This window comes from Elgaria multicarinata, chromosome 3 (genome assembly GCF_023053635.1).
Source record: "Elgaria multicarinata webbii isolate HBS135686 ecotype San Diego chromosome 3, rElgMul1.1.pri, whole genome shotgun sequence".
Lineage (NCBI taxonomy): Eukaryota > Metazoa > Chordata > Lepidosauria > Squamata > Anguidae > Elgaria > Elgaria multicarinata.
In genome coordinates this window covers 77,051,498-77,066,964 of record NC_086173.1, presented here as the reverse complement: position 1 = coordinate 77,066,964, position 15,467 = coordinate 77,051,498, and the positions used below count along the sequence as shown (strand labels likewise).

The 15,467-nt window shown below is 41.2% G+C and overlaps 3 protein-coding genes across 3 annotated transcripts in view; all 3 read right to left on the bottom strand.

The window, feature by feature from the left end:
- The window catches only part of LARS1 (leucyl-tRNA synthetase 1), a 379,820-nt gene that overhangs the window by 264,228 nt on the left and 100,125 nt on the right, over window positions 1–15,467 (bottom strand). The gene's annotated exons all lie outside the window — the stretch shown is intronic.
- GPR151 (G protein-coupled receptor 151) lies at window positions 2,473–3,723 on the bottom strand. The gene has a single exon (XM_063121547.1). It carries the CDS (start codon window positions 3,721–3,723, stop codon window positions 2,473–2,475), a length of 1,251 nt encoding a protein of 416 aa, XP_062977617.1.
- LOC134395383 (uncharacterized) lies at window positions 4,613–10,775 on the bottom strand. The gene is made up of 5 exons (XM_063121546.1): window positions 10,326–10,775; window positions 9,378–10,112; window positions 6,748–7,284; window positions 5,392–6,069; window positions 4,613–4,627 (listed from the first exon to the last, which is right to left on the bottom strand). The coding sequence occupies exons 1-5, from the start codon at window positions 10,773–10,775 to the stop codon at window positions 4,613–4,615; spliced, it is 2,415 nt and encodes an 804-aa protein (XP_062977616.1).

The following is a 15,467-nucleotide window of genomic DNA, read 5'->3' as shown; positions in this document are numbered from 1 at the left end:
CTGCTCTAACAAGAAGTTTTCCCTGATGTCTTCCTGTAACTTGAGCCCATTATTCTGTGTCCTGCATTCTGGGGTGATTGAGAATTGCTATCATGTCTCCCCTCTGATTGCTTCTGATACTTGAGATAATGTAGCTATCATGACTAACAGCTATTGATATCTTTATTCTCCATGCATAATCTCCTTTAAAGCTGTCCAAGTTGGTTAACACATTGTGATAGCAAATTCTGTAGTTTAACTATGTGCTCTATGCAAAAGTGCTTCCTTTTGTCTGTCCTCAATCTCCCACCATTTAGGTTCATTGGATGATTCTGTAGCTGCATGGGGTGACATGAAAGCCATGCTAGATCAGCCCAAAAGCATATAGTCCAGCATTCAGTCCCCATAGTGGCCAGTCATCTGCCTACGTTGTAGCATTATGAAAGAGAGAGAAAAGCATCTCTTGATCCACTTTCTCCACAACAGGTGTAATTTTATACACTTCTAGCATCTCCCTGCACCCCTCAATTCCCCATCTTTGAGTTAAAAATCCTGAATGTCACTCTTACTCAATGGAGTATTGCACCAGCCCCTTGATCGTTTTGCTTGCCCCGTTCTGCACCTTTCCCACTTCTACAATAATCCTTTTTGAGGTGTGGTGCCCAAAACACTGCACAGTATTTCAAGCGTGGTTATATAAGGGTATTACAATATTGTTAGTTCTACTTTTTAATTCCTTTTGGAATTTGCCCTTTTTCACACTGGGTCGACGTTTCCACCCCCAAGATACCTTTCCTGATCAGACTATGAGATCTGACCCATCTGTATATATGTGAAGTTAGGTGTGTGTATTTTGACAATTTTTTTTCTTTGGTAAGCCATGTTTGCAAGGGGGGCATAATACATAGGGGATGTTACCAGGAATAGTTTTGCTCTTGTTTGTTCTAGAGGGATTTGTTCAAGTTAAATTCCATATATATAACAGAAGCAAATAGTTACTTACATGATCAGCATGATAACTTTTAAATTTAAGCCCCTAAACTTTTTGCTGTATGCACACTTGGAGCCTGAAACACTCAGAAAAATGTATATACATAAATAGCACTAAAAAGTATTGTCCCTTTTAAAAAGCAGGTTGCTGAAGTCAGTTCAGCCTTTTGAATAAATACGTAGTTCAGAAGTTGTGAACTGTGCTGCCATGTGTTGGATAATGCATGTTGCCCCGACAATGGAACACTACTAATTCTATGCTGCATATATACCAGTTGATATTTATAGAACTGTAAAGTAATGTAGAAAGACAACATTACAGCATTTCTAGCACCTGATGATAGGCATTGTATTATTTAGTCAGCAACTCAGTTGCTTTTTTTAAAAAATACATAAAACAAGAATGAATCCTTGTGTTAAGATGAAAATGCAAATCGGGCAAGTGAGATATATAGCTATAACTTTATGGTGTAGTTTTGGGGTGGGGGACTTTTTAATTGCTTAATGTGAAATCCTTGAGCATTTTGATGCAACTTGAAGTGATACCACCCATAACAAAATAACTTGATTTTTCTTCCTGTTCAAACTTAGCCTTACTGACAGCTGCAAATATTACATAATTACCTAATATCTAATTCTGTAGTTGTCTACTAATCATAATGCAGGGTAGAAATATTTCTTCACATCCGTCTTGGAACATGGTATCTTAAATATAAAGCCCACCTCTGTCACTCACGTACAGCAGTAGGGCAGCTACCATGGTAAAAAGGTTGATGATGTTTTACCAGAAAAAAATGATCCACTCTTTCTTTGAGCACATTTAATGCATATTTGGTGCAGTAATTGCAAGAAAACCTGTAATGCATACTCTTTCATAAGCAAAAAAACAAATTATACCTTTGCTCTGCACCTATTTGAATTGTAGAAAACCTGTTCAAAACCCTAACTTTTCACCCAAAGCATGCACACAAAACCTGCTATATGTGTATTACAAAGAAGCACAAAAGCCCTCCTGCTTTATAGTCAGATCATGCAGTTTCAGCTCACTTATTGAAGCAAAGCTACTTTGCAAATTTAACCAATTTAAAGCTTTTTCCCCTTCTGAAATTTTAACTTAATTCGTCTCCTGAAAGTGCAGAACATGAATTTTAAGTACGATGATTCATAAAACGTTAAGAGCAGAGGGGCTGCAATGATTGCTGCATTTGTACATAACGTGAATTTTGTGGAACTTGATAAGTCCCAAGCACTACTAAACATATGCAAAGATCTAAAGACAATTTAACAATGCTATACATGCCTCACATACCAGTTGAACATTACCCCAAGGAAGCAACAAAATTATATTAGGTTGGATCCAGATGTAGGCATACATAGACTCATTAATTTCAATGGGACTTAAATTAATAATTAACTCAAGTCCCATTTATTTAATTCAGTCTACTTTAAGTATGACTAAGTCTGAAACTAACCCTATTTTATTTTTATTTTTTGCTTGCCTTTTCAACTTTCTAATTTCAGGGTCTTTTTATCACAACCTACTGTCTCTTGTTCTTCATGTTCCCAAGGAATAGGGTCATTGTCTTGAGCATCAGGGACTGCTTCCCGATCATGCCAGAATTGCTCAACATCTGGAAAAATAGGCATTTCCTTCTTTATTTCCATGCTTTCTGAGGTATGGGGGAGTGGTGGAGTCTCTTCCTCTTGATCAGGAGTCACTGCCTCTGGTGAAGGGGTGGTATCTGGCACTCCCTCCAAGTTATCGGCTGCTGTTTCCTCCTCGTCTTCTGGGGTAGGCGGAGGCTTTTTCAGAGTAAGCCGTTTCCACAAGCCTTTAAAACCCTCTCTGAACTCTTCGGACATAAGTACGAAGATAAGAGGATTGGCTGAAGAGATGGCAAACATCAAGACTTGCGTAGTGGCCATAAACCCTTGCGGAGGAGCAGGGCTGTCCTTCTTCAGGTGCCAGAGCCACAGCCAAGATATCCAGTCGGGAAGCCACATCACAGCAGAGGTGATAGTAATGCTCAGCAGCATCATAGTCAGGCACCTGGATCGGATTTGATTCCTCAGGTTTTGAGTCTTGGTCCCCCTGCGCTGGCATCTGCCATAAGCTCTCCAGAAATAAAAGAAAGCAAAGGTGAGGGGTATGAAAAATACCAGCAGGGGATAGAACTTGACGAAGGCTGACATGAACTCGTGAGCATGGGCTGGAATGACCACGATGCACAGAGCTGAGCCAGCCTCTGGCTGCCAGAGGCTGCTGAAGAACCACAAGGGCAGCGGAATCCCCAAGGCCACCAGCCAAATGGCCAACAGCACTGCACAGATGGTGTGCCACTTAATGTTCACCTGTTTAGCCGGGTTGTTTGCATACATGAAGCACGTCTTGGCTACCACCGCAATGGTCAAGCTCTTGGCTGCCATGCAGGCGTGTCGGAACCAGTCAGAGGTTTTGCAAAGAAACCAGCCCAGGTACCAGGCTCCCTTGGAGTATGCAGCAGCCCTGAAGGGCACCACAAAGAGGATAAGGAACAGATCTGCCAGGCTGAGGTTGAGGATCAAGGAGTGGATCATGGAAGGTTTCCCTTTCTTTGAGTTGTACAGTAGGATTCCAATGACACACACATTCCCTGCAAAACCAGCCAGGCAGATCACCCCCAAGAAGGCTGGGATCACCACCTTCCACTCCTTGGAATCTTGGGGTTCGTAGCCTCCTGCATAATGGAGTGGTTGAGCCAGAGAGCTGTTCATGATGCTGAAAGAAGATTGTCTTGCGGTAAGCATCTGCTGTTGTTGATGCGCGCCAATGAGACTCAAATCGCTTCTTTCTCCGTTCTGTCTTTTCTAAACCCTCTGTGGTTGAAACAGATCTGTCATTCCGCATGGAATACAAAACCTCTGCAAGAAGCCTCGATACAATACATGTGGAACTAGCCAGACCTTCTCGTTGCTATATAACTGCTACCGCTTTGATTGACAGTCCCCCAGTGTGAGCACATAGCCTGCTGCTTATTAGCAAGTCTAATAACCAGTGTAGCAGCCCCATGGAGTAATTAAAATGATTCTTCTATAAATGATGTAAAACTCAAAAAATACTGTGCCTGGTCGTCCTCCCCCCCCCCTTTTTTAAAAGTAATTTATGTCGGTTCTAGACATTTATTAGAGGAAACAGTGGGACTGAATAGTTCTCTAATTTTGGTGCTAATTTAAACATAGACCACAGCCCAAAGTAATTCTGATCATGTCAGAAATGGCAAAGCTCCACTCCAGGTGCTACAGGTGCAAACCTCATTTGGCTTTGCAAAAAATTGCCTCGGTGGGAGATTTAATGATCGGGGCGTTGTTGTTGTTGCGCAAGCTCACCCTTTTGAAGGCATTTAAGCAACATTTGACTCTGAGGAACAGCTAGTTCTAGCTTTCTTCCAGGATTATTATTTTTTTAATTGTATCTTTTGTTACCTCATGTCAATAGTTTCAACCCCGTGAGAGAAAAGAGGCAGCTGACAGCTGTTCCGATTATTTGGAAAGCTTCCCAGGTTACAGATTTGCCCTTTTGCTTTACATGGGACATATGCAGGTGCTTCCACAGGTTGGCGGGTTTGTAAAGAGGTCTTATTTGTGACCAGACCTCTCTGATATTTTAAGCCTGATGTTGCTATAAGAATGAAGCATTGTTAGAATGGGTGTGGTAACATTTTGTTTGTTTGTTGTTTATTCGTTCAGTCGTTTCCGACTCTTCGTGACTTCATGGACCAGCCCACGCCAGAGCTTTCTGTCGGCTGTCGCCACCCCCAGCTTCCCCAAGGTCAAGTCTGTCACCTCCAGAATATCATCCATCCATCTTGCCCTTGGTCGGCCCCTCTTCCTTTTGCCTTCCACTTTCCCTAGCATCAGCCTCTTCTCCAGGGTATCCTGTCTTCTCGTTATGTGGCCAAAGTACTTCAGTTTTGCCTTTAATATCATTCCCTCAAGTGAGCAGTCTGGCTTTATTTCCTGGAGTATGGACTGGTTTGATCATCTTGCAGTCCAAGGCACTCTCAGAATTTTCCTCCAACACCACAGTTCAGAAGCATCTATCTTCCTTCGCTCAGCTTTCCTTATGGTCCAGCTCTCGCAGCCATAGGTTACTACGGGGAATACCATTGCTTTAACTATGTGGACCTTTGTTGTCAGTGTGGTGTCTCTGCTCTTAACTATTTTATCAAGATTTGTCATTGCTCTCCTCCCAAGAAGTAAACGTCTTCTGATTTCCTGGCTGCAGTCAGCGTCTGCAGTAATCTTTGCGCCCAGAAATACAAAGTCTGTCACTGTGTCCACGTTTTCTCCCTCTATTTGCCAGTTATCAATCAAGCTAGTTGCCATAATCTTGGTTTTTTTGAGGTTTAACTGCAACCCGGCTTTTGCACTTTCTTCTTTCACCTTTGTCATAAGGCTCCTCAGCTCCTCCTCGCTTTCAGCCATCAAAGTGGTGTCATCTGCATATCTGAGATTGTTAATGTTTCTTCCTGCGATTTTAACTCCAGCCTTGGATTCGTCAAGCTCAGCACGTCGCATGATGTGTTCTGCATACAAGTTGAATAGGTAAGGTGAGAGTATACAACCTTGCCGTATTCCTTTCCCAATCTTAAACCAGTCTGTTGTTCCGTGGTCTGTTCTTACCGTTGCTACTTGTTCGTTATACAGATTCCTCAGGAGGCAGACAAGATGACTTGGTATCCCCATACCACCAATAACTTGCCACAGTTTGTTATGATCCACACAGTCAAAGGCTTTAGAATAGTCGATAAAACAGAAATAGATGTTTTTCTGGAACTCCCTGGCTTTCTCCATTATCCAGCAGATATTGGCAATTTGGTCTCTAGTTCCTCTGCCTTTTCTAAACCCAGCTTGTACATCTGGCAATTCTCGCTCCATGAATTGCTGGAGTCTACCTTGCAGGATCTTGAGCATTACCTTGCTGGCATGTGAAATAAGTGCCACTGTACGATAGTTGGAACATTCTTTAGTGTTTCCCTTTTTTGGTATGGGAATATAAGTTGATTTTTTCCAGTCTGATGGCCATTCTTGTGTTTTCCAAATTTGCTGGCATATGGCATGCATCACCTTGACAGCATCATCTTGCAATAATGTAAACAGTTCAGCTGGGATACCGTCGTCTCCTGCTGCCTTGTTATTAGCAATGCTTCTTAAGGCCCATTCGACCTCACTCTTCAGGATGTCTGGCTCTAACTCACTGACCACACCGTCTGAGCTATCCCCGATGTTATTATCCTTCCTATACAGATCTTCCGTATATTCTTGCCACCTTTTCTTGATCTCTTCTGTTTCTGTTAGGTCCTTGCCATCTTTGTTTTTGATCATACCCATTTTTGCCTGGAATTTACCTCCAATGTTTCTAATTTTCTGGAAGAGGTCTCTTGTCCTTCCTATTCTATTGTCTTCTTCCACTTCCACACATTGCTTGTTTAAAAATAATTCCTTATCTCTTCTGGCTAACCTCTGGAATTTTGCATTTAATTGGGCATATCTCCCCCTATCACTGTTGCCTTTTGCATTCCTTCTTTCTTGGGCTACTTCCAGTGTCTCAGCAGACAGCCATCTTGCCTTCTTGGTTTTCTTTTTCTTTGGGATGTTTTCTGTTGCCACCTCTTGGACAATGTTGCGAACTTCTGTCCATAGTTCTTCCGGGACCCTGTCTACTAAATCTAGCCCCTTAAATCTGTTCTTCACTTCCACTGCATATTCATTAGGAATATTAGTGAGCTCATATCTAACTGATCTGTGGGTCTTCCCTGTTCTCTTTAGTTTGCTTCTAAATTGTGCAATAAGAAGTTCGTGATCTGAACTACAGTCAGCTCCAGGTCTTGTTTTTACTGTCTGTATAGATGTCCGCCACCTTTGGCTGCAAAGGATGTAGTCAATCTGATTTCGGTGTCGGCCATCTGGTGAAGTCCATGTATAAAGCCATCTTTTAGGTTGTTGGAAGAGAGTGTTTGTTATGCACAGTGAGTTGTCCTGGCAGAATTCTATCAGCCTATGTCCCGCTTCATTTTGTTCTCCTAGACCATGCTTACCTGTAATTCCAGATGTCATTTGACTGCCCACCTTAGCGTTCCAGTCTCCTGTAACGAAAATAACATCTCTTTTTGGTGTATTATCCAGTAGGTGCTGCAGATCCTCATAGAACTGATCTACTTCTACTTCTTCAGCATCTGTGGTTGGGGCATATATTTGGATCACTGTGATGTTAAATGGCTTACCCTGAATTCGAATTGAGATCATTCTATCATTTTTTGGATTATATCCAAGCACTGCTTTAGCCACTTTATTATTAATTATGAAGGCTACTCCGTTTCTTCTGTGATCCTCTTGTCCACAGTAGTAGATCTGGTGCTGATCTGATGTGAAGTGGCCCATTCCGGTCCATTTCAGTTCGCTGACACCCAATATATCTATATTTAATCTTGACATCTCACCAATCACCACGTCCAATTTGCCCTGGCTCATAGATCTTACATTCCAGGTTCCTATGGTGTGTTGACCTTTAGAACATCGGATTCGTCGTTCACCACCAGCACTGTCGGCCGCTAGCCGTCCTTTCAGCTTTGAGCTAGCTGCGTCATCACGTCTGGGGCTAGTTGAACTTATCCTCTGTTCCTCCCCAGTAGCATTTTGACCATCTTCCAACCTGGGGGTCCCATCTTCCGATGGTATACTGACATATCTCTGGTTGTACTGATCCATTTAGTTTTCATGGCAAGAGTACTGGGGTGGGTTACCATTACCTTCCCCAGGGATCGTATTTAGTCTGACCTCTCTACCATGACCTTCCCGTCTTGGGTGTCCCTTCACGGTTTAGCTCATGGCATCCTTGAGGTGCTCAAGCTCCAGCACCACGACAAGGTAACGATCTCCTTTGCTGGAGGTGGTAACATTTTAGCACTTTATTATTACTTTGGGGCAGTGGAGGCTGGCGACTCCCATTTCAGCGGGGCTGTAAATCTGCTCTGGGTTTCAGTCAGAACTCCAAAAGAACTGTCCAGGTTCAGCACCCTGTACAGCTCCAACAGAGTTCTGACTGAAACCCTGAGCGGAATCACAGCCCCACTGAAATCAGAGCCACCAGTTGCCCCTGCTTTCTGGATGTGCAAATACCTCCGTAAATGTTACACTAATGCTATAAGGTAGGCCATTATTTCAATCAATCAATCATAGTTTATTGTGTCTTAGCCAAGCGCCATTATACACAAACACAGGTGGAGGGTGGGAACGATACAATTTAGAACTCTACTTAGACCATTAGGAGTTGAATAATTTTCCGTACAGCCTTTAAACTTTATGGCACATATTTGTAGATAATAGGCTTAACAAGGCCACCCCTTGTTAAGGCTTGTTTCCTATTTTTCAGATAATAGGAAACAAGCCTTAACAAGGGGTGGCCTTCCCTTCAACTATCTTAACAGCGGATGGATATATTTGGTTCTAAGATCATTATAAGCAGAGCATTCTAGCAGTGCGTGAATAGGTAGGCCAGTAGTCAGAATTCTCTCAGATAACGCAGCTCTCGGCGGGGGACACCCGAAAGAGCAAGAAAAAGCAGAGGACTTTTTAACTATTACTATTCTTTTTATTAGTGTACATTATAGTAGATTGCATCTCTCTTCAGTTCCTGAGGAAGGCTTTTTATCCGAAACGTTGAGCCTATTGAAGAAATTATTAAAGATAAGAATTTTCATCAGCACCAGAGCTTGTCTCTATTTTTGCAACGTATTTGCAGAGCGTTGGCAAGAAATTTCTCAGACAATAGGAAACAAGGGGTCGCCTTCCCTTCAACTCTCTTAACAGTGGATGGATATATTTGGTTCTAGGTAGGCCAGTAGTAAGATCATGCCCGTATTACACAAAAGAGAGGAGGCTCTGAGGCTGAGCGGTTTGCCTAAGGTGAGGGTTGTGTTGGGGGAAATAAGTATTGTTGTACAAATTCCTCCGCAGCTCGCAAATAAACGCAAGCGTGAGTTTTGAATCTTCAACGCAGTTTATTTAGAGAAGTTCTTCAAAACAAAACAACCAGGCTTGTAGCAGCAAATTATAACAAAGCAATTGTCTCACCATAAATCAAAGTAAGCATAACAGCTTTACGGTTCTCCTTGACAAAAGTTGGCTTTGCATCAAAACAGCATACTCCTTTCTCTGGCAGCGGCAGCAGCTTACGCCATACCCTTAAACCTCCACTGGCTGACTGCATATTGGTGTGAAAGAGCGAGCTTTTTACTCCCTTCATTCAAACACCAACAGGTGTGCTGAGCTTGCAAGTCTCAGCCAATAATCTAACCTTAATTACTGTTAAGGTTAACACGAAAACCTGACATCCCCCTGCTTTTTGTGGACACCAATACAGTAATTACCTCATTTAATTGTAAGTATTTTGTCAACTTCTGATGTTGTTCCTTACTTATCGGTTTAGACAACAAATCCGCAGGAATGCCTTTTCCAGCTAAATATTGAACTTGCAATAAACCATTTCTTATACATTCTTTTGCATGACACAATTTGATTTGCAAATATTTGGTTCTTTGCTTACAACTATCAGTTTTTAAGATAGAGATACTTGATTGATTGTCTTGATAAACAACAGGTTTTGGTACATCAATCTCGGCATCCATTAACAATTGTAATAACCATTCAATGTTTACAATGGCATAGTTAAAAGCATTCAGTTCTGCTTCACAAGAACTTAATGAAACTGTAGACTGTTTTTTACAGGACCAATCAAATAAACTGTGATTTAACATGTAACAAACTCCAGATGTACTTTTTCTGTCATTTATATCATCTCCAAAACTAGCATCCACATGAATTTCTAAACCTCCAGTGCATTCCTTTGTGAACTTCAGCCTGTAGTTCAAAGTGCCCTTTAAATAACGTGCTATTCGCTTCATAGCTTTCCAAGTGTGTTCTGTGGGTTTAGCAGTTTGCCTACTCAATAAATTTACACTCACAGAAATATCTGGTCGGGTAGCATTGGCAATAAAACTTAGTTGCCCTAGTATACTTCTGTACAAGGTAGCATTTTCAAAATGTTTACTTTGACCATCTGCTTGGAAATTCTGCACCATTGGAGTATCGACAGAATTAGCATTCTGCAAATTAAGTTTGTCAATTACATCCCTTATTTTCTTTGATTGATGCAAATAAATATTGCCCTCTTGGTCTTTTTCTACTTCTAAAGAAAGATAATTAGTTACATTACCCAAGTCTTTTAACTCAAATTGTTCTTTTAAATTTTGTACAAACCTGTTATATTTTTCTTTATCAGACCAAAATATTAACAAATCATCAACATAACACAATACATACAACTTGTGCTCTTTTTCATGTTTAACAAATAAACATTGATCTGCTTGCCCTTGCTTAAATCCCATGTCTCTGAGTGTTTTTGACAATTTAGCATTCCATGCTCTTGCAGACTGTTTCAATCCATAAAGGCATTTTTCCAGTTTGCATACAATGTCTTTGTCAACTTTAACACCTTCAGGTGGTAACATGTAAATATCCTCATCAAGTTTTGCATTTAAATATGCGGTAGTTACATCTTGATGTGATACTTGCATATTTTTTTGTGCAGCAAGTTTAAACATCATTCTTATGCTTTCAAAGCGTATTGTAGGGGCAAAAATTTCATGATAATCTTGCCCTTCTATTTGGGCGAAACCACGAGCAACTAACCTTGCCTTGTGGCATACTATTTTTCCAAATTGATCAGTTTTTACTTTAAAAATCCACCTGCTGTCAAGAAGTTCCATGAAAGGTTGTTTTTTAACCAACCTCCAGGTTTTATTCTTATCTAGTGAATTTAATTCAGTTTGCATGGCTTGAAGCCAAGGTTTAGCTTTTTCTTCAGTTTCTGTACATCTTTATAACTTTGAGGTTCATAAATGGCTCTACCAGCAAATTCATCAGAGTATCTCACAGGAGGTATACCTTTGGTAGAACGTTCTGACTTACGCACTACAACATGCTCATCCTTAGAACTATCAGCATCACTATCCTTTTCCACTGTGTCCATAGTATGCAATGGTTTTTTATCTTCTGCATCACTCCCTGATTCTTCTGATTGTTTTAAACTGTCCCTTTCATTACTGCTATCCCCACTTTCATCACTATCACTATCCTCACTTTCTGTTTCACTTTCGTCAACAGGAGTGGATTGGAAAATTCCAACTCGTTCCCAATTAACATTATACTCAACACTCCTTGTTAATCTTATATTTTGAGTATTTGTCATTAGCACTCTATATGACCCTTTTTCATAACCAAGAAATATTCCATGTTGACCTTTTTCTTGTAACTTCTGACTTTGTGGTGTATGCACCCACATGCCAGATCCAAAAATCTTAAAATGACTCACAGAAGGTTTTTTGTTGTACAATTTTTGATAAGGAGTGCACTCTATTACTGAACTTATGCTTCTATTACGCACATAGTTAAAACAGTTCAGTGCCTCCGCCCAGAACTCATCTCCTAAGTTGGCATCGTGCAGAAGTGTTTTTAACCCCTGCAACAGGGTTTGGTTCATTCTCTCACACAAACCGTTTTGCCATGGAGAACGTGGGGTGGCAATCATGTGCCCTATCCCCTACTGTGAAAGAAAACTTTCAAATTCTGCAGAGCAGAATTCTCCACCTCTATCAGTGAAAAAACAGGTGACTTGGGTATTATGCTTATTATTAACCCAAGCACAAAATGATTTAAACTTTTCAAATGCCTCATTTTTCTTCTGAAGCATATATACAAAAGAATATCTCGTATATTGATCTATGAGGACCATAAAGTAATTTGCTCCACCTCTGGAAACCTTAAGGGGTCCAACAAGATCTCCATGAACAATCTGAAATGTTTTTTCAGCTTTTCTATTTGTCATTTTTCCCTTAGGGGCTTGCTTAACCTTATGCTTTGCACAAGATACACATTTCATGTGGTACTTACAACTTTTCAGTTTCATCCCTTCTACTATAGGCTGCATTTTGGATACCGCTTTAAAATTTAAATGACCAAACAGCCTATGATAAGAGTAAATACAATTATCATGTAATTGAGCATTTGACTTTGATTTCAAAGTTTTAACCTCACGACACTGACTATCATCCTCCTCTTTTTCTTTCCAGTATGATAATAGAAACAGCCCATTTCTCTTTTTAGCATACAAAATCACTTTGTTGTTTTTTATCAATTCACATTTGAACTTTGAGAATTTAACAACAACATTTTGCTCAGTTAGTTGTGACACACTCAATAAATTTTCAGATAACTCCGGAGCATATAGTACGTTCTTAATTGAGGCATTTAGGCTTTTAAGGAACACAGTTCCAAGCCCTTTACTCTCAATTACTTCCCCATTGGCAAGATGGATATTCCCCTTTTGTTTAGTTAAACCTGTAAACAAACTCTTATCTTTGCACATATTGCGGGTAGCACCACTGTCTATCACAAAATGGTCCCACCTTTTCTTTGAAGTGGACACAGCAACAAGCGCTTTAACTTGTCGCTTAAACACCCCTTGCTGTTTTCCTTGTCCTTGTTTATTCCTTTTTTTACAATTGCTACGTAGATGCCCTATCTCTCCACAAGAAAAACAACGACGTACTTTTAGTGCCGCTATCTTCTCACTCTCAGCAGTTAAATTACTCCTGCTGTTTGATATGTGCTTTTGTGAAGTTGCAACTGCATCATTACACCTGGAAGCCACACACCTATCTACTTCAGCCATGAGCCTTGCTTGAATAAGTTCAAGAGTCAGCTGTGCTGGGGGCAAAGCAGCTAATTGAGCAGCGATACTTTCATAACTTTCATTTAAACTGCTCAATACAACGTAGCAGAATTGCCGGTCAGGAATTTCTATTTCACGTCGTAATAACTCATCTCGGAGCGACCTTAAATTCCTCAGATGTTTAGCTAGGTCACCATCTGGAGCAAGTTCAGCTCGATACATTTGTTTAAAATACACAATGGTCGACCCTGTTCCACGACGAAGATGAATTGTCTCTAATGCTGTCCACATTAGTTTTGCAGTTTGTTTTCCACGGATATTAACCAATTGTTGGTCTGAGACAGCCAAAATAATTAGAGCCTTTGCTTTGGCGTCATCATTACTCCATGCCTGCGTAACGGGTGCGGGAGGATCTTCTGCTATGACTCTCCAAACTTTTTCTTTAACCAGATATGCCTCCATCCGGTAACACCAAATAGAGAAATTGGAGTCATCAAGCTGAGGGAAATAAAAGCCGCTGTCTTTACGTTCCGCCATTGAGCCTTGCATTAACAGCCAGCAATCAAGCAATTAAACAGTAGCCAGAAGAGCAGCCAAATGTCCAGCACTCACGTTTCAACAAACTCACTCTGCCGTCCCGAAGCCTCTCTGGTACAGCATCCAAGGTTCCAGAAATCTTCTCCTGGGACTGCATTAAAGTTCAAAATTCTTCTCCTGGGGGAGATGTTGGGGGAAATAAGTATTGTTGTACAAATTCCTCCATGCAGATAAATGCAAGCGTGAGTTTTGAATCTTCAACGCAATTTATTTAGAGAAGTTCTTCAAAACAAAACAACCAGGCTTGTAGCAGCAAATTATAACAAAGCAATTGTCTCACCATAAATCAAAGTAAGCATAACAGCTTTACGGTTCTCCTTGACAAAAGTTGGCTTTGCATCAAAACAGCATACTCCTTTTTCTGGCAGCGGCAGCAGCTTACGCCATACCCTCAAACCTCCACTGGCTGACTGCATATTGGTGTGAAAGAGCGAGCTTTTTACTCCCTTCATTCAAACACCAACAGGTGTGCTGAGCTTGCAAGTCTCAGCCAATAATCTAACCTTAATTACTGTTAAGGTTAACACGAAAACCTGACAGGTTGGAGCTGTGCTACACTAGCTCCATGGCTGCAGCCAAGCTACACAGAAGCCCTCCAAGGAACTAGGATTTGAAACTGGCCCCTCAAACCCTTTGGGAACATTCATTGCCCCAGCCATGTTTCTTCTTAGCGGATTTGTATAACAAAGCATTCACTCATGACTCTTTCCTAGACAGAGCTCAAGTGGGAAGGATTATGGGTATGAATAACAAAAGATGTTCCATCTTCCACAAATTCATCTATGCCCTACCAAGGAACATTTCCAAAGCCCCCTGCTGCAAGAGCTTTCCTTTTGGATGATATTGTAGGAGCTGAGACTTCTGCTTGAGTGCGAAAGCTGAAACTAGGTGTCGTGTCGTCGTGGAGCCGGGGCTCACAGGGTCATACGCTGGGACCTTTCGATTAGCCAGGGTGCTGACATCACCTGCCAACCCCAGCCATATCCTACAGCCCACGAGCTGCACTCCTGCTGACTAGGATGAAAAATGGATGGTTTGCTGCTGAAATTTGGCAGCAAACCACTACAGAATTTTAGAAAAGCCAAACTTTGCTAGAAAACAACCTTTCTAAGATTCTGTAGCAGTTTGCCACCAAATTTTAGCAGCAAACTGATGATGATCATCATCATCATCTCTCTCTTCTTGCTCGTGGCAGTTTTTCTAAACGGACATGACAGGCTTTGCTAAGCCATGCTGTCTTTTACTGATTCTAGAATTTCCTGACTATTGAGCCTGTTTTAAATATGACTGCTTTCTGGATGTTTGGTTAAATGTATTTTGGTAGGCTCAGTTTCTGAAGATTTTCGGTATAGTTTTTTGATGTGATGCCAGTGACTGATGTGACTAACGGAATAATTGTGACCTTTTCCTGTTGCCATAGTTCTTTAACTTCAATATACAGTGGTGTAGATTTCTCAACAACAACAACAACAACAACAACAACAACAATAATAATTTGCTGCCAAATTCAGTGTCAGCAGGGGCCACTGAAGAGGACAGGGGTGCCTGTTGCCCACCCTTGTAGTTGATCCTAACAACGGGAATATTAGCAAGGGCCTCTGTGGTCAATCTTCACTCTGGGCTGGTCCATACCAGTCCTATTGGTGTGATATTTGTTCTTATTAATATGCTTAACCAGTTCAGTCCTGCTAAGAACTAATACTGAGTATCATGTGGAAAAACAAATGGGTAGAAAATGAGGCTTTGGTCATGCCTGTGAAAGGGCCATGTCTGCTGCCATTATTTTAATAAGGCTGTCAGTGTCGCATGGCTTGCTCTTCCTACCTCTACTGAAGGGATCACAGAAGGAAGGAAGGAAGGAAGGATTCTTTTCACTCCTGATCCAGGGAATAAAGTGAAGTGGATTATCTATTTATTATTCACTCTTTGCTCCCCAGCTGGTGTTACAAATGAGCCACTTTTTCCCCAGTGACAAGGGACATTATTCTCGTTGCAGCATGTTTAGTGTGTATGTAATTCATTTCTCCTTAGAAAGCCGAGGCAGCGCTACCTGCTGCTCATTTTTGCGCACAATATTTTGCCTGAAACTGAAGGTGCAGATGGTGGTTTGTGAGAGCATGGCTCATATTCC